This window comes from Dermacentor variabilis, chromosome 5 (genome assembly GCF_050947875.1).
Source record: "Dermacentor variabilis isolate Ectoservices chromosome 5, ASM5094787v1, whole genome shotgun sequence".
Classification (NCBI taxonomy): Eukaryota; Metazoa; Arthropoda; class Arachnida; order Ixodida; family Ixodidae; genus Dermacentor; species Dermacentor variabilis.
In genome coordinates, this window is record NC_134572.1 from 192,450,132 (window position 1) to 192,469,913 (window position 19,782).

A 19,782-nucleotide genomic window follows, 5' to 3' on the forward strand; every position below is an offset into this window, starting at 1 on the left:
ACGCTGTCGCGTTCCACTCTTGAAGGCGAAGCTTAAGCGTCCTCCAATTTTTTGCTGTACTTTTTGTTGTTTATTTTTGTTTTCCACCCACCCTCTCTGTAACGCCGCTGATGGCACTGAGGGTATCGTAATAATAAATAAATAAATAAATAAGTAAACTTCAAAGACAGAGGACTAATTAGGGGATTTGCAGTAAATTACGCATGCAAGCTATCCGGAGTTTTACGAATGTGTTTTGCGAACAAATAATTTATCCCGCTGCCCTTAGAGAACTGTGAACTCAACCGATATCAAATCTAGCGGAAATTGAGATGGGGCGGGGAGGGGGCAGGGAGGAAGGTAGGGTACCATGGTGAATTTCATGGCGAAATAACATGTTTGAAGAAAAACAGCGCTACAAAGACGCGGACTAAAAGAACATGCAAGACGCATAGGCGCTATGTTCTTCTTTTACATGTTTTTCTTTTAGTACGCGTCTTTGTAGCGCTGTTTTTCTTCAAGTATGTTAAGCCAACCCACCCCCATTAAGCTTCTGAAGTAACATGTGTGCTGATGAATTACTGGCCGTTTAAAACTTCCCAGCAAGAAGTGCTACAAAGCATTACTAGTGGGCAAGGTTTCAAACGGAACAGTCATATAGGGAAACTTTTCAAAGTATTTGATATAGTCAAAAGAAACTTAAACATTTATTGCAAATGTTCGAAAGAAACAGCTTCGCTGGAAATCGGGTTGTAATTCTCCCAAGGTAGCACACATCCGCTGCCTTTTATTTTTCTTGCAAATATTGCAAGTAATTTATGTTGATTGTACTTCGTTGCCAATAACTTGGCAATGCCATTACGTAAGCTAGCGATACATTTATACTGTAGACTGAAACATCAAGTAGAATTCGTTATTTAATTACGAAAATTGTTTGTAGCAAATGCGCATTTTTATGTGCGCTCTACTGCTGCTGCTGGGCGAGATCCGGGACCTCTGTGAGGCACTCATTGGCTTTTGTCCATATATCATCTTGAGAGTTTACATAGTTCCAAGAAGTAAATGTAAATTCAAATCATTTTTGGGCCCCCATGGTTCACCGCATGTAATTGATAAATAGGTCTATGACTGTTTTTAAGAAGAAGAAGAATTTTTATTTATTCACTCACGAAAATAAAAGCACAGTAACAAGATATACAGAAGGAGGCCCAAAGCTCAAGGCTGTAAGGGGACGTCCTGTTCTAATTAGAAAGAACAGAACAAATTAGGTTAGAGCAAATGCAGCAAAATTGTAGAGTTGTCTACAGGTAATTACACACGACAGCAAAGGAACTGAAACATTATATAATAGTATAGAGGATTGCGTTTTGAACAAATAGAAAGTAACAAAACAATTCAGGTTAATGCAAACACAGCAGAGAGGTAGAATTGTTAACATATATTAATGCAAGAAAGCAAGTAAAATGAAAGTATGGCATAACGCTGTACAGAATTACATCCTGTACTGAATTAAAAACAAAACAAATCAGGGGAAGTGAAATGTATCCAAGAAGCAGAGTTTTAACAAGTACTGACACAAGGAAACAAGTGGACTGAGATATAGTGAAATGTTAAAGAGATATAATGATTTACACATAATGAAGCAAACAGAGCATGTTAAGTTACATCACAGCATTCACAAATTAAGTAAATATGACAATAAATGCTTTTTAAAGCTGCCTATACTAGGAGACAACTTTATGTCCGTTGGAATACAGTTCCAGAAAGACATCGCTATGAACGCAGAAGTGAATTTACCAAAATTAGTTCTGATTTTAGGTAATAAGTTGTTAGCTAATGCAAATCGAGTTTTATTATGATTAGCAAGTTGTTCACTGTTAAGGATAATTTGAGGAATGTTTGAGTCAAGGGAGTTGTAGACAAGGATTGCCATGTTTAATTGAAACAGTTTATGAATTGTGAGAATGCGATGCTCTTGCAAAAGAGCAGATACACTACATTGGGGTGACTGGAAAGTAGTAATGCGGATGGCCTGATTCTGGACGTAGTGTAAAGGAACAAGATCAGAGCTATATGTGTTGCCCCAAGTCGCAATGCAGTAGGTGAAGTGACTGTGAATGAATGCATGACAAAGAGAAAGCAAGGTTGGTAGACTAAAGTATGGACGTGCTTTTTTAAGAATCCGGATACTATATCCAATTCTTTGCTTTAAATGTGAAATATGGGTAATGTACTTTAAGTTGGAATCGAGGACAACCCCTAAAAAACAACGACTAAAAGGTTTGATGAGATAACTATCGATAGCTGCGGTCGCAATATTTATTGCTTTCTTTGAGTGGGTTGAAATAGCATGAAGACTGTTTTACTAGGGTTAATTTCTAAAGAGTTACCACGACACCAGCGAATAATATTTTCCATATCGGTATTGAGCTTAGAAGTTAGGCTATTAATATAGGTGTCAACAGTTAGAATCGTAGTGTCGTCCGCATAGAGATAAGGTTTACAATGCGAAAGATGGGCATTTAGGTCATTAATTTAGATAGTTAAACGTAATGGGCCTAATATAGCCTAAGGAACTCCCCTATCAATTAATTTGAAGTTAGAAAGGTGATTAGAAATGCTAACAGTCTGTTGTCTGTTAAATAATCGTGAACAAAAGCCAGCGCCGGTCCTACTACACCGATTGAGTTTAATTTAGTAATTAAAATATTAAGAAGAATTGAATCAAACGCTTTGGTGAGGTCAATAAGCACTGCTGCAGCATATTTACCTTCGTCAATGTAGTGCTTACGTCGATCAGTGAATGAAAGAAGCGCAAAATTAGTAGATTAATCTGCACGAAAGCCAAACTGCGTGGTGCAAAGAATGACAAATTTTGTTAGATGCTTAGACGCTTTTCAAAACATTTCTCTATAATTTTGCTGAACACGGATAATATAGCAATAGGCAATAGTTGGAAATCAACCCCTATCACCTTTTTTTAAATACAGGAACTATCTTGGCTTTCTTAAATTTAGATGGAAATATACCACGTTTAAAGAAAAGGTTAATTACATAAGAAAATCGGTCAGCAACGATATCAGCAACATACTTTAGGTGCATCATCATCATCAGCAGCATCATCAGCAGCAGCAGCCTGGTTACGCCCACTGCAGGTCAAAGGCCTCTCCCATACTTCTCCAACAACCCCGGTCATGTACTATTTGTGGCCATATCGTCCCTGCAAACTTCTTAATCTCATCCGCCCGCCTAACTTTCTGCCGCCCCCTGCTACGCTTCCCTTCCCTTGGAATCCAGTCCCCAACTCTTAATGACCATCGGTTATCTTCCCTCCTCATTACATGTCCTGCCCATGCCCATTTCTTTTTCTTGATTTCAAATAAGATGTCATTAACGCGCGTTTGTTCCCTCAACCAATCTGCTCGTTTCTTATCCCTTAACGTTACACCTATCATTCTTCTTTCCATAGCTCGTTGCGTCGTCCTCAATTTGAGTAGAACCCTTTTCGTAAGCCTCCAGGTTTCTGCCCCGTAGGTGAGTACTGGTAAGACACAGCTATTATACACTCTTCTCTTGACGGATAATGGCAACCTGCTGTTCATGATCTGAGAATGCCTGCCAAACGCACCCCAGCCCATTCTTATTCTTCTGATTATTTCCGTCTCATGATCCGGATCCGCCGTCACTACCTGCCCTAAGTAGATGTATTTACTTACCACTTCCAGTGCCTCGCTACCTATTGTAAATTGCTGTTCTCTTCCGAGACTGTTAAACATTACTTTAGTCTTCTGAAGATTAATTTTTAGACCCACTCTTCTGCTTTGCCTCTCCAGGTCAGTGAGCATGCATTGCAATTGGTCTCCTGAGTTACTAAGTAAGGCAATATCATCAGCGAATCGCAAGTTACTAAGGTATTCTCCATTAACTTTTATCTCCAATTCTTCCCAATCCAGGTCTCTGAACACACGCTCTGAATAGCATTGGAGAGATCGTATCTCCCTGCCTGACGTCTTTCTTTATTGGTATTTTGTTGCTTTGCTTATGGAGGACTATGGTGGCTGTGGAGCCGCTATAGACATATTTCAGTATTTTTACATACGGTTTGTCTACACCCTGATTCCGTAATGCCTCCATGACTGCTGAGGTTTCGACAGAATCAAACGCTTTCTCGTAATCAATGAAAGCTATATATAAGGGTTGGTTATATTCCGCACATTTCTCTATCACCTGATTGATAGCGTGAATATGGTCTATTGTAGAGTAGCCTTTACGGAATCCTGCCTGGTCCTTTGCTTGACCTGATTCTAAGGTGTTTCTAAGGTGATTCTAAGGTGTGTGATTGGTCTAAGGTGTTCCTGACTCTATTTGCGATTACCTTAGTAAATAGTGTGTAGGCAACTGACAGTAAGCTGATCGGTCTATAATTTTTCAAGTCTTTGGCGTCCCCTTTCTTATGGATTAGCATTATGTTAGCGTTCTTCCAAGATTCCGGTACGCTCGAGGTCATGTGGCATTGCGTATACAGGGTGGCCTGTTTCTCTAGAACAATCTGTCCACCATCCTTCGACAAATCTGCTGTTACCTGATCCTCCCCAGCTGCCTTCCGCCTTTGCATATCTCCCAAGGCTTTCTTTACTCTTCCGGCGTTACCTGTGGGATTTCGAATTCCTCTAGACTATTTTCTCTTCCATTATCGTTGTGGGTACCACTGGTACTGTATAAATCTCTATAGAACTCCTCAGCCACTTGAACTATCTCATCCATATTAGTAATGATGTTGCCGGCTTTGTCTCTTAATGCATACATCTGATTCTTGCCAATACCTAGTTTCTTCTTCACTGCTTTTAGGCTTGCTCCGTTCCTGAGAGCATGTTCAATTCTATCCATATTATACTTCCTTATGTCAGGTGCCTTACGCTTGTTCATTAACTTCGAAAGTTCTGCCAGTTCTATTCTAGCTGTAGGGTTAGAGGCTTTCATACATTGGCGTTTCTTGATCAGATCTTTCGTCTGCTACGATAGTTTACTGGTATCCTGCCTAACGGAGTTACCACCGACTTCCATTGCACACTCCTTAATGATTCCCACAAGATTGTAGTTCATTGCTTCAACACTAAGGTCCTATTCCTGAGTTAAAGCCGAATACCTGTTCTGTAGCTTGATCGGGAATTCCTCTATTTTTACCTCTTACCGCTAACTCGTTGATCGGCTTCTTATGTACCAGTTTCTTCCGTTCCCTCCTCAGGTCTAGGCTAATTCGAGTTCTTACCATCCTATGGTCACTGCAGCGCACCTTGCTGAGCACGTCCACGTCTCGTATGATACCAGGGCTAGCGCAGAGTATGAAATCTATTTCATTTCTAGTCTCGCCGTTCGGGCTCCTCCACGTCCACTTTCGGCTATCCCGCTTGCGGAAGAAGGTATTCAACTCTTTCCTGCTATTCCTCGAGCCTATGCCATATTCCCCCACTGCCTTGTCTCCAGCCTGCTTCTTGCCTACCTTGGCATTAAAGTCGCGCATTCGTATAGTGTATTTTGTTTTCACTCTACCGATCGCCGATTCCACGTCTTCATAGAAGCTTTCGACTTCCTGGTCATCATGACTGGATGTAGGGGCGTAGATCTGTACAACCTTCATTTTGTACCTCTTATTAAGTTTCACAACAAGACCTGCCACCCTCTCGTTAAGCTATAGAAGTCCTGTATGTTACCAGCTATATCCTTATTAATCAGGAATCTGACTCCTAGTTTTCTTCTCTCCGCTAAGCCCCGGTAGCACAGGACGCGCCCGCTTTTTAGCATTGTATAGGCTTCTTTCGGCCTCCTAACTTCACTGAGCCCTATTATATCCCATTTACTGCCCTCTAGTTCCTCCAATAGCACTGCTAGACTCGCCTCACTAGATAACGTTCTAGCGTTAAACGTTGCCAGGTTCATATTCCGATGGCGGCCTGTCCGGAGCCAGGGATTCTTAGCACCCTCTGCTGCGACGCAGGTCTGACCACCGCCGTGGTCAGTTGCTTCGCAGCTGCTGGGGACTGAGGGCCGGGGTTTGATTGTTGTGTTCATACAGGAGGTTGTGGCCAAGTACTGCACAAGGGTGGCCAATCCTGCTCTGGTGAGGGAGTGCGTTACCGGTTCTGGTCACCGGGATCAGGCCACACTCCATGTCTGTTTATGCAATTTTATCAACACGCGGATTTTTTTTTAATCCGGTGGAAAATTGCCGGCACCGGGATTCGAACCACAGACCTCTTGCACCCGAGGCGAGTGTTCTAACTCTACGCCACCGCTGCACCCAGTCAGGCCTAAACAAAGGGCTGCAGATGAAAAAAGCAAAGCCACACGGCTCGTATGGCGACGCCAGCGTCGCCAACGGGCTCTCGCACACTAGCACTCTCCTCATCCACAATGGCGCGAAGTTCGAATTATCGGTGACTTTGCGGATTTCAGTGCGAATTAGCGGGATGTGTTACATATTGCTTTCAATACTTTGCTGGAGGCACCGCGGTGGCTACTTCAAGTTATCTGAAATTTCGAATTAACGAGTTGTGAATTAATAAGCTTTGACGGTACCTCCACCACCCAGTGCATTTGTTGTGTCCATTAAAAAGAAAATATGGACCAATCCCGGAGGTAGTGCAATACTGGGCCAACCTGCGGTGGAGGTGAAGCGGGCTTCCAGCACTCCACCCCTGATAATAATAAATAATAAATTAAAAAAATCAAGAAGCTTTTTTTTCAAATTGATGGATATACTGGAATAACTTGTGAAGAGCAGTGACTCACGAGCAGAAGGCATTGCCATACACACAAAGGACAAAATGTATGTACAACTATATACACTTTACTCGCAAGACGACAATGTCGCCAACTGTGGGAAGATAGAATTGTGATATCCATTGTGTATATACCTCCAGACACACCCAAGTGCGACATCAAGAACTTCATGACCATGCACTTTGCATGGGTAAGCTGTGATGACCCTACCCCTGTAATCATCGTTGGAGACTTGAAAGTGGAGATTTCAAAACCAGACAAGAAACAGTTCACTCAGTTTATGCTAGAAGAGCTTGTTTTGAAGTGCCAAACCAATCGAAGTCACTGAACTACTTGACTATGGTCGTGTGTAGATTTAACTTTGGGCCAAGATCCTTCCTAAGGTTGTAACCGAACCAGTCAGCATATATCACAGTAATCACAAAGCCATCGTCGCTACCATTACCAAATGATGACGATAAATACCTGCATCCTTGTCTAATCCTGCGTGATGTGTTACAGCTTCACTTGTCATCCACCTCCACAGAGTGGAATGGCTCCTCAGTTATCTTCAGTTCTCTCTTCCACTTAAGTGTGGCAATAGTACACACTGAAGTTGGCATACTACAGCTGATGCCAAGTAAACAAGATTTTATGAATTAAACTAGACCTTTTGGTTTACCCAAATCCTGCAAAACCAAGAGTACGCTAGGACTGCCTTCTACCTCACTGTAGAACGCATTCTACACAAAGGAGAGAGAACGAGGAAGAGCCATGCGTACCGGTCCACCATCTGGCAGGCATCGCGCAGTAGCTGCCCGTCCATCTGGTCGGGTGGAACGGTGAGCACGTTGATGTAGCGCCCCTCAATGTACAGGTAGCGCCAATGAAGCCCTGCATCCTGTACACACCGCCTGCACGCAGAATAGTCCCCTCGGTGCCTAAGTACTGATCTCTTGTCGAGGCCATTAAGTACTCCCGCGCTACACTTCGAGGCTGACACTTGAGAAGCAAAATAGACAGAAAAGCATGACACGGGTCTACTTTGTTTCTTCCTATTTGCACTTTTCTGGCGTGAAAGTAACCACAGCCAAAGGCTGTTATAACGAAGTGAGTGGTACTTGGAATATCCTTAGTCAGACAGGTCACTTTAGTGTAATGACTGCGTCCCTTAGGGTACTAAATAGGGCAAAATAGGCGTGCTAAAACAAATCAGTCTTTGTTCTGACTATACTGAGCTGGCGACTTTAATAATAATAAAACAAAGAATTCACGATGGGCACCGCTTACAGAAGCTAGTATACTTGTCTTTCGGTTTATGCTCTCTTTAAGGCAAAAGTGCGGAGATGATTTTAGCCTGTTGCTCGGACGCTGACTTCACTTGCATGCTACCAATGCAAAGCTACAACAAGGAGTCACCAAAGGTGTATTAGCGTAACTCCATCCCAGACTACCAAAATGTAACCTGAAACATGTAAGTTCTTTTGTTAAACAGGCAAATTTGTTGTAAATTTCTTCGTTATAGTGGCACTCCCGATATACAGTAGTGAACAAAAAGATGAGATACTTTGTATTTTTGGTCCACTGAGCTAAACTGCTCAGAAAGTTGGTGCCGCATTATGCCAGGCAGCTAGCCTAGAGCCTTTTGAACCCTCACTCGCATGTAATGTTATTTGGACTACCTAGCCCATTCACCATGCATACAACTTGCGTATTCCAAGAATGTATCACAAAGAAACTACATATATAAGCTAGTTTGTGAAAACACATGCGCGCTGGTGAGAGAGAAATTTGAATGGTAAATGAATAGATTAGCCGAGCGATAGGCTTGGCATGCTATTGCAGGTCACAACAGAACAAAGGAGAAGAGCAAAGTTTTACGAGACTGTCAATAAACCAGAAGTTATCCATCTCTCTCCCTTTGGCTGCAGCAGTGCACACACCCTGTTTGACATTACTGGTTGTATTTCATCAAGACCTGCACTTGTTTGCTTTAGTTGTTGTATGACATTGTATATTTCATCCGGAATGGTAGGATATAAACAAAAAAGATCGTGGTTGTCTCTGGGGAGTTGTTATAGGACTGGTAGGAAGGGGCTTATTATTATCGGAAAAGAAATTATTAAATTCATTTGCGATGTCTGGTGGATTTCGATACCTACCGCTAGAGCTTGAAATCTCACTTATTGGTGAGTCTTTTGAGTTTCTGTTCAATAAAGAGTTTATGAGCTTCCACTATTTAGTGATACCTTCAGCTTCATTAATTTGAATTTCATAGTACTTCTTTTTGGCATCTTTCAACAATTTGTTGAGGACATTTTTGTAGCAAGCATATCGCTTTTGGAACTTGAAGTTAAATGGGCAACGCTTAGTTTTTTTTTTACATATTGTCTTTCTTGCGCATGCACACTAGCAAACCATCTGTGAGCCACGGGTTGAGGGGTGCTGGATACTTCTTGTTACATCTAACAAAAGTGGTGGCATCATGGACACATTGCTGTATTACAGATGAAAACGGTAAAAAAAGCTGGCTCAGCGTTTGATTCAGATTTTATCGTCAACCACTCAAAAGAAGAGATGTAATCTATGAATTGAACTTTGTTAAACAAGGACTTTTGGAAAGAACGCTCAGCGCGTGATGACGCATGAGACAAGCGACAAAAGATGGGATTGTGGCTTGTAATGTCGAGTGGCATTACGCCACACTCATCACATGATATGTAGTTAGATAAAATACGGTCAATAAGCATGCTTGAGCCGCCTGAGATACATCCTGTCGGCACTGAAGCAGCTGTTCATAACCAAAGCCTGCAAAGAAATTTGAGTATTCAACCGTGTTATGATTGGATTCATCCAGAAGGTGAATGTTTATATCTTCCCATAATAACAACGTTTTTTTCTTTCGCAAGATATCTTGTCTAGGCTTTCGTATAGTGCAGAGCAGAACTCTGATGACAATGATGGTGAGCGATATATGCAAGTTAAGACGTTTTTTTTAGCATCAGATTGTGTATGTTGGTCATCAATTTCAATCCGAACAGATTCATTGTAGTCAGCTAGGAGGGAGAGGTCGTTCCGACGTTTGTATTTTGTAGAATATGATACAAAAATAGCAGAACCAACGTGACTGTTTGATTGTCGGTGACAGTACTCTGGTGAGTAATGTGGTAAACAGCATACGTTTTCATCGTCAGATGATAGCCACGTCTCAAGGGATTCTAGGTAAGCATGAATGTCGTCACTATGTTTTCTGAGACTCCGTGCATTAAAGTGGACAGCCGATAAACCTGGGCTTGAAAAAAAACGTCGAAGATGTTTTGTCGAATAATACATGTTAACGTGTTATGATGTTTAGCTTTCAATAGTTCATTGCCAGAGGTAAACTAGGTCGCCTGACTAAACACGGAAGGGTCTGCGTCCTTTGAGATGCGGAATATTCGGCTGTCAGCCGACTTTCCCGTCTTGACATGGCAATTCATCATCATCATCATCATCAGCCTGGTTACGCCCACTGCAGGGCAAAGGCCTCTCCCATACTTCTCCAACAACATGGCAATTATCCGTCCACAGATACATCCATCCACGTTCCCGCTTTAACGAACAGCCTTTTTTTTTCCAGCGTCAGGTGGTCGTTAACATAAACAGGGCGACTTTCCGATCCACCAAAGCCGAAGTCATTAGTGTTCAGTCTAGCCTTTCGTGCCTTAGCGACAAAATCTTGCTTCTTAGCTCGTGAGCAGAAGCGGGCAATGACATTTTTCTCAGCCGTTCGAACGTTCCCTGGAACTCGATGAACGACGTTAATGTCACTAAAAATAAGTGTAACTGACAGACGCATTCCCAGGCTATTTCATTTATTGTAATACCCAGATGGAAAAAATTTCCAGTTCCAGCTGTATTATTGAACCGGAAATCCTTCCCAGCTGGAAAATGTTCCAGTTGGAAACGACTCTTTCCAGCCGGGATTGAAACTTCTGATCCAGCTGGAACTTGCTGCTCTTCCAGCTGGAAATTGCTCCTCTTCCAGCAGGAAATTGCTCCTCTTTCCAGCTGGAAAGTGCTCCTATTCCAGCTGGAAAGTGTCCCTGTTCCAGCTAGAGAATTCTCTCAATCTAGCTTGAAAGGGTTCCTGTGATAACTGGAATCGAAGCCGTTTCCAGCTGAAAATGAAGCAATTTCCACTTGGAGTCTCAGCTACCGAGCTGGAAATGTCCTTCTGGTAGACAGAATTAAATCAAGCCGAGTTCTGCACTGGAAAAAAAGTTTAACAGGATCGATTACGTTTCACACTACCATACAGTGCTTTTCTTCCAAGGAGAAGGGCATATAGCTGGTTGTTTTGAGCAACCACTCAGCCATATGCATAGAGGACAAAACTCCAGCAGTCAAAAACACAATGTACATATATTTAAAAATATTTACAGTGGTACTCTAGTACTTGACAGCACTTTCTCAGTGTGGAAGGCGAAGTTTTCTTTTTACATCTTGAATTTTTTCACTGAGGGTCCTTGGCAGAGCACGCTCCGCAGCGCCGATGTCCTGGTTGTGTATCTGACCCCAGTGCCGCAGACAAGCTATAACGAAAATAATGTATCTCAAGAGATGATCACAGTGATCAGCTGGAAAAATGCATACTCTTTAACAAACCTTAAGCAATAAGTACCTACCATAAACAACCTCCACCTTTGCAGGCGTCAGCTGCTTGGATGGCTGCTCGCTGCTGCCACTTTTTGTTGGTGCGAGTCTGCCGCTGACACTTCTTTTTGCCAATAGTTCATTGCCCCAGGTCACTTGGGCCGTGTCTCTCACAAGGATGCTTGGCTTTTTATTTCTGAACAGTTTTTCCGCTTGCTCAGGCATGACATAAATTCCACCAGACAAGTGGAACTGGAAGAAAGCGAAAAAAAGGTGTTTATTGCTATATACAGCGTCAACTAGTATTACAGCACTAGAGGCAACTGCTGCTTATAACACATCCATGTGAAGAGCTTGAAGAACAAGTTTTATTTGAATTTGGGTGCTAACGATAAATTTGTGGTATAGGTGAGCAACAACCATACTCACACGTCCATCAGATGTGGCCAAAGTTGCCGTCCTGGCATCCTTTCGTATTGTCTAAGGCGTCTGGCACAGACAAATCTGGTGCTAAAGCAGCAAATGTGAGACAGACAATAAGTATAATTAAAATAGGTTCACATCAAAATTTCGTTCAATTAACAATGTTGCAAGTACATTCACCGTCTTCGATAAAAGCAGCCACTCGTTGAGGCTGCTCTGTAGTAGGTGCCACTAGTGGTGCTTCCAGATTTTGTCGTCTCTCACCTGTACAATAAAAAGTTTGAGATACATATGCATATGGTCACCATAAATTTGCAATGAGTGATATTGCTGGTACACTTAGTACTCTTACGGCCAGTGGCCATTTGAGACTAACTGTTGGACCAGCGGCAATACAACTGCTGTTGCAGTCTGTGCTGGCTCACACCTGTGTAATGAAAACTTTGAGTTGTACGTGCAACCATACACTTGAGTTACTTTGACCTGCGCTGATGAGCCTGTTTGGAAAAAAACTATGTATTCTTGGTCTTTAGCTTAACTGCTGTTATCCCATACAAATGTCCATGCTGTAATTCCCCATGCAAAGCTTTCTCTTCTCTCTTATCAGAATACTTAACAAAAATAGTTGGCTACACAAACACAATGCATACTGTAGAGAATGCTTGTTAAATACACCTGCAAACTTGCCACAAGACTGCAAATAAGTTGTTTTATTAAATGTTGCAGGAATATAGCTTCAGAAGTGACACTTTGATGAGCACTTGATAATACTGGATATTAGGTACCTTACAGCTGACAGTGCTGCATTTATGACTGCTTACCTTCACATCTCTCGCTTCTCTGCATGTCAAGTATTTGGGCAACTAGGAAAACATGAAAAGTGGTCATTGTTAGACAGCATATAATACACTCAATTACAATAAAAATGAAGTAATGCTTACAGTTGTTCAGCTGTGTTCTAATGTTATTTTCCAAAAACTCTATGTGTTTTTTCAATGATGCATTGTGCTCCCGCTCAATGCGGCACTGCATTTTCCAGTATTTTGCATCTTTTCGTGCAGTTATTAGCTCTTTTGAAGAAACCAGCGATTCATCATCTGTTGAATCGCTGGTTTCATCATACAGCTTCCTTTTGACCTGTGCAAAAAAAAATTATGAGGTGCATACACTTTTTCCATTGAACACTCCCACAACAAAATTGGGGTATGCACCAAGATTGTGGTAGTAGCAGCATTTCTGGGGCTCCCTATATTGTATCTCGGTTAGCGCCAAATTTTCTCAAACTGCAGCAACTTTACACCCATGTTTGATCAAAGTGACTAATAAGAAAGATATTTGGCAGAGACGTGGGTGCTAAGCTGGGTAGCAGGGGGACCTTCCACGTAGTTTATTGTGATGCCTTTATCATCCACAAAAAGCATTAGCAACACCATTGTTTTTTTTCTGTAGGCCATGGTTTTGTGTCTTCACTCTCAAGCTGATCCTAAAATGCACATCAAGTTTCACACATCACATTCAGTATGCCAAGACGTTTTTGCTATTTGTTGGTGTATTGTTCAACAAAATTGCACTTAAGTGTGCACACTTTAGTGCTGAAATATCCTATTTTAGAAGAACAACTCAAACAGCATGTGCTATGCAAAATAAAGAAAGTGTGACTGTCGTGGCACCCCAGAACTCAAAGATGATGTGGTGCAGTGTACAGCATCAGACTACTGCTTATCATAAATTCTTTTGATCTCTGGTACTGACATATAGCTTTAAGAATCCCATGGATTGCCAAATGATTTATCGGTGATGCGGGAGATAAATTTCAAATCTTCTATCAAAGCAAGAGTACTGAAACAAGTCTTATTATTTGGTCATGCCATGTGGGTTTGTCTCAAGGGGCACAAATTAATGCTAGCCAAAGCGGAAGGTAACAGAGAACAAGGTTGCCCATACATGAGATCGTTACATGACATTCTTCAAGCCGCAGGGAAACAGTGGTAAGCTTAAAGAAGCCAATAAAAATAGTTCTTAATGGTAAAAGTTTGTGCAATGTGCACATCATTTTCTAGAATAAGAAAGCAGAAAAGGTGTCTTTTTTCTCATCTGTACTTCTTTGTTTCCGTAAAACCATTTTCATGCTGCATAAGATATGACTACGTGCTGCTACCAAGTTGCCCAACGATTTACCCTTATTGGCATTTACAAATTCATGATATCGCAAGTTGACAGCGACTCAATGGTACCTTACAATTATGGTCACATACCAGATACCCATTACAAATGTGAAGACACAAGACTGTGGGCACTTAAATAATTAAGTGGGCAAGAACCTCCAGATACTAGTCATTCCATTTGTTTCCCAAATTTTGCTACATCAGAGAGAAATAGGCTGCCAAAAGGGTATGCAACGTTGTGCCACATACTGACTACCGTACTGGTTTATATGCCAGCTTTTATGCATTAGTAATTGCTCCTCAAAGTGTACCTAAAGTCACCCACCTGTATTTTATACCTTTTTGCATAAGTCAACACTTAACGAAGTCACTTTCTGCTGATGCCTTAACCTACATTTGCAGCATGTATGCAAAAGCATAAATTTGTGCATCTCAGTCAATATGGGGTTTTAACAATGCAGTGCAAACACAACATAAGCAAAATAAGGTGTGAATCAATTTCCTGGCTCATTGCTTTCAGTTTAAAAAAAGACTGCATGCATGACCACTTCTTCCAGCATATCGTGACAAGGTGTTCGCAAGTTAGCATGCCATCAATGCAGTAATACCTCGCAGCACAAGAAAGGCACGTCAGAAGTTAACATTGCACAGCTGTGTTGGTCTTTCAGACACTGCAAGATACTTGTTTCTTTTCTACATACTTGTGACCCTCGTGACTGTTTGGTGGAGGTGCGAGGTGTGGGCAATGGTGCAGCAGCCTCCTTAGCAACATCAACATTCTTTAGGGCATGTGCCATGTGCTGTCGGAGGACAGCCTCGTACTGCTGCTTTCTTGATGCAGCCTGATTTGCCTGCTTGGCCTTGTCCTGCTATAATGGATGACAATACTGGAAATTAGTGACACTGTTGAAAACTTAGTAGTCTGGTGTTTGCTGTGTATAGACAAAGCAAAATATGCATGTACCTGTCTTATGTTCTTCTTTTTAGCATTCACATCCCCTTCAGAGAGGGGCAAGTCCTCCACATCTGACAGCCTGATCGGTGGAATGGGCACTCTCTTGTTTTTTGTTTCTCTTGCCATCTCTTCCCTTGTGGCTGCAAAGAGTATAAAACAACAGACATGTTTCATTGACTGCATTATATTTGGAAACCTATATATCAAGAAACGCTAGTAACCCTCAATATATTTAGCATAGATACATTTCCGCGGACACATGCCTTTATTGTCAAAAGTGTAATTATCCGAGTCCCGATCAAGCGAGGGCATATTGAGTGGGCAACAGCCATTTCACCGCCGTCAGACTGTGCCGGTATCGTGCAAAGAAGGATCATATTCAAGCGGTAGTAAGTAGCAAGTATAAGCGCACCGTTATTTAACATGCTAGGCAGTTAGTCCATGCCACTGCAAGGTCAGTGGCACAGGCTTGCCGTTCCGCGATGTGCCTTTGGCATGCTCGCTTTTTTTCCCAGGCTTTAGCGGCGCGCGCTCGCCCACCCACCGCTGTCACCAACTTGTAATTTCTGACGGCTTCTTCGAAGCCATAATGTTAATGATGAAATAATGCCAATTAATGAGGTCAAAGCGCCGCAAAACGTCCCCTCGCACTGCCTGCCAGTTGCCAGCTGAATTCGAAACATTGCATTTCAAAGCGTAAAGTGTAGGGGAGTGGATGTCGTCGAATGTTCCAGACTAATCGTTCGGACCCGCGTGCCTTCCACAAAGTTCTACACCATTCGCGTCCACTCCCCTACACTTTACACTTTGAAATGCAATGTTTCGAGCAGCATATTAATTTGCCGAGCCCTTAAGAGGAAGCTTTAGCTCGGGTGCTCCTATCTAAATACATGTAAAAGGAGAATTCGTTTTTCTCGGCAACCACAGCACCAAATTTGACGGGGTTTGTTGCATTTAAAAGAAAAACTTAAAATATAGTGACTGTTGGTTTCGAATTTTCGATTTAGGTCGTCAATTTTTTATTAAAAATTGGCAAAAATCGAAAATTTTCAGAAAACGAAACTATCAAGTTTACAACTCTGTAACTCAGCAAGAATAGGTGATATCGCAATTCTGTGAATTGTACTTAATAGCACATCTAAAGCGGACAAATTTGACATCTTATGCATGAATCTCAAAAAATTTATTAATATGTAATTACAACTTTTGCAAAACCCTCGTAAACAACGTAACAAACTCACGTAAGATGTAAAATGACATACGAAATTTGTCCGCTTTGAATGATCTAATGGGTGCCGTTTACAGAACCGCGATATCTCTTTTTGATGCAGAGCTATTAGTTTGTAAACTTCGTGCTTCTATATTTTTCAAACTTCTGAAATTTCGTAAATCTCTTTAACAAAATGCAAGTCCTAAATCAAAATTCCGCTTCCAACAGTCACTAGAATTTAACTTTCTCTCTCAAAAGCAACTAATTTCGTTAAAATCGGTCCAGGGGTTATCTCAGAAAAACGTTTTTGCGTTTTTACATGTATTTGAATAGGCCGCGTCGGAGTTGGGCCCGAGCTAAAGCTTCCTCTTAAATACGTATCTTTAAAACAATATACAAGTATTATAAGTGCGTGCTCAAATTGTTACAAGTTTGTGCGCAGCCAGTATCCTTATTCTATTACACTCAACCGACAGGCAGTAATTTCCAGAAAAGTCGGTGCAGCTAACTTTTAGCTCCGGTGCTCCTATCTAAATACATGTAAAAGGAGAATTCGTTTATCTCGACAACCATTGCATCAAAGTCGAGGTTTGTTGCACTTAAAAGCAAAACTTAATATCTAGTGAATGTTGGTTTGTAATTTTTTTACTGCGGTTGTCAACTGTTTATTTAAAATTGTCGAAAATTGAAAAGTTGTGAAAACGAAACTATGAAGTTTAGAACTCTAACTCGGCAGTGAAAAACGATATCACAATTCTGTGAACTGCACTTTTTTTTAACCAGCAGGGCACTCTAACAAAGTATTTACCTGCGAGCTTGAGAATCTGTACGACGTATACGCCACTGTTCTCCTCGTTGTCTTCGTCCCGCCAGTATGCGTCGTAAGGCATCGTATTGTCAAAATCCAATTCATTTTCGGGATGGAAGTTCTTGACATCGGTTACCGGTATAACATATCGTTTGTCTGTCTTGTCTTCAACAAATCGCACAAGAGCAAACATCGCGCTTACTGATACGATGCACGCGTGCGAAACGATCCACAACACAAACGCGGCACCCACCACGAAGCCAAATGACACTCGCACCGCTCGCACCACGCGCTCAGATGCGCGGACTGCGGAGGAACACTATTGGCCTTCTCACGCTCTGGAGCTCTGCGGAGGGTTTGGAACGCCAACATGTAGATCGCGCATGTGCGTAAATTAAATGGTAGTACATTTTTAATAAAGGGTTTTTGTTCATACTTCTTAACATGTATTATTGTATATTATTCATTTATAAACAATATGTCACTCTTTACCAAAAGAGTGTAAATTGCACGATTGCGGAGCATTTGCGGTGCGGGGTATAGCACAAAAGGTTGTGGTAGATTTTAGTCCATGCGCATGTGGTCCGCGCTCTCGACGCTCTGTTTGTCCGTGGATCAAGAGCTCTATCTCGTTCGCGATTACATAGCTGTACTTGTCTTGGATACCAAATGGCACCGCGAAAAAGGCGTAAAGTCTATCTCGACCCTGGATCAAGCAGCAGCATGCCGAAGTCAACAAAGTGGCTCCTTCACCATCCACTTGGCGCCGCTCCGCGAACACCAAAAGGTCACAAGTCGCCTATGACATCAACGAGATCGCCAACATCGCCAGCAAACTCTCTCGAGGACCAAATCTGTGATGAGTCTACATACACAGACTTAACCCGAGAGAACGACAGTGATGAAGACTGCAGTGACTTTAGTGATGGTGAACACCCAACTTCCGATGCATCTTTCTCCCAACCGGTGTCCGCGGACGAAGACTGTTTGCCGGGCGAACATAGTGCTTGTCCGAGCGGTGATCCGAAAGATATAGATGCTGATGAACTCTGTGAACCATTCATTGAAGGTGGAACAGTCACCCGAGGAGATGCCTATATGCTGCTGTTGGACTTGGCAATTAAATTTGGCCTATCCTGGGCTGCAATTGAAGAGATTCAGAAGCTTTTCAACAACCTCTTGGAGAAGAAATGTTTTCCGGAAAGCAAATACCTCTTTAAGAATTTTTGTGGAATTGACATGAAGGATGTGATTTTCAATTTTTACTGCGCAGATTGCAAGCATCTGCTTGCTAAAACAACGGGATGCCTAGAGCAGCGTCAAAAACTTGAAGTCAAATGTACAGTCTGCAACACAAAATATGTAGGCCGTGGTCTTGTGCGCACAGGCAGCTTTTTTGTAACTTTGCCAATTGAGAAGCAGCTGATGGCAATTCTTTCTAGCAAGACAGCCAACACTGCGCTAGCAGCAAACCTCAGCCGGCCACAGAGCAGTAATGGCTTAATGACTGACATCTTGGATGGCCATCAATACCGCACTGCACGTGAAAAGGTTGGGATGGCTACTCATGATTTAACATTGACTGTGAACAGTGATGGCAGTCCTGTGTTCAAGTCGTCAAAGTACAGCATATGGCCTGTGCAAATAATTTTAAATGAATTACCACCCCGGCTGCGTTGGAGCAATGTAATGGCACCACTCCTGTGGTATGGGCATCAGCATCCAAATATGCCAATGCTGCTGCAGGCATTTGTGCATCAACTGGAGCAGCTAAATGCAACTGGTATCACGTGGACACTTGCTGGCACACAAGTACGCTCCAAGGTAAATGATCCCGAACAGAAAATTTTAACACATTTACGACACAACTCTTGAGTATATATTCACATGATATTCCATTATCCTGCAGGTTTTCTGCATATGTTGCTGTGCAGATGCACCTGCCAGAGCTGCAATGCAACAAATGGTCCAGTTCAACGGTTACTTTGGTTGTAGCTGGTGCTACCATCCAGGAACCAATGTACAAGGCAAGTCCTATGCCACTCTTGGCTCTTTTGCTGTGGTCAGAAGCTGGACCAGTTAAAATACATGCTACCACTGCAAAAAAATGTGCCAGTCTATGTGGCTGAGTATTCGGCACATTTTATCTCTAGTATGGATCAGTGTAAAGGGAAGTATGATTCAGTTACCGTAAATTAAACTTGCTGTGTGTATACTTTTGCTTTTTTTAACAGGTACTATCAAATACTGCTTGGATCAGCTCTACCCTGATCGCACTGACGAAGAAACTTTGGTGGACATGAAGGCGGCTTGTCGTACTGGCACTACTGTACATGGAGTCAAGGGCCCATCTCCACTTATTAACTTATCAGGTTTTAGCCCTGCTTGGTCATGGTGCCCAGATTACATGCATTGTGTTCTACTTGGTGTCGCAAGACAGTTGACAGAATTGTGGCTCTCTGATACAGGAGCAGATTATTACTGTGGCATGCCCTCTACTGTGAGGGTTATAAATGAACGGCTTGGTGAAATAAGAATGCCTGTATGTGTTAGCCGTCAGCCACGACCGCTGCAGGTTAGAAAATATTGGAAGGCCTCAGAATGGCAGTACTGGTTGCTTTATTACAGTGTACCTTGTCTCACTGGAGCCTTCTTGCATCAGGTGTATTCATCCTGCTAAAGGATTCTATTTCACGTGCAGATGTAGACCTCAGCACACAACTACTTACAGAGTTTGTCGTTGGTGTTGAATTTTTGTACGGCCGGAGCAACATGACGTACAATGTGCACCAGCTTTTACATTTGCCAAAGTCGGTTGTTTTGTTTGGACCTCTGTGGGCACATTCTT

General features: G+C 42.2%; 2 protein-coding genes across 3 annotated transcripts; one reads left to right on the forward strand and one right to left on the reverse strand.

Moving 5' to 3' along the window:
* Positions 1 to 8,511: 8,511 nt before the first annotated feature.
* On the reverse strand, positions 8,512 to 17,925 carry LOC142583416 (uncharacterized). Of its 2 annotated transcripts, XM_075693873.1 has the most exons (7): positions 16,935 to 17,925; positions 14,926 to 15,056; positions 14,663 to 14,830; positions 12,618 to 12,659; positions 11,977 to 12,060; positions 11,406 to 11,883; positions 8,512 to 11,312 (listed from the first exon to the last, which is right to left on the reverse strand). In XM_075693873.1, exons 1-5 carry the CDS (start codon positions 17,125 to 17,127, stop codon positions 12,028 to 12,030), a joined length of 567 nt encoding a protein of 188 aa, XP_075549988.1. In that variant the 5' UTR covers positions 17,128 to 17,925; the 3' UTR covers positions 8,512 to 11,312; positions 11,406 to 11,883; positions 11,977 to 12,027. The 2 variants fall into 2 exon arrangements, with proteins under 2 accessions (XP_075549988.1, XP_075549987.1); XM_075693872.1 differs by lacking the exons at positions 8,512 to 11,312; positions 11,406 to 11,883; positions 11,977 to 12,060; positions 12,618 to 12,659 and having other exon boundaries at positions 13,770 to 14,830.
* Positions 17,926 to 17,933: 8 nt separating this feature from the next.
* On the forward strand, positions 17,934 to 19,251 carry LOC142583415 (uncharacterized). The gene is made up of 2 exons (XM_075693870.1): positions 17,934 to 18,758; positions 18,844 to 19,251. Exons 1-2 carry the CDS (start codon positions 18,033 to 18,035, stop codon positions 19,015 to 19,017), a joined length of 900 nt encoding a protein of 299 aa, XP_075549985.1. The 5' UTR covers positions 17,934 to 18,032; the 3' UTR covers positions 19,018 to 19,251.
* The last annotated feature ends 531 nt before the right edge of the window (positions 19,252 to 19,782 follow it).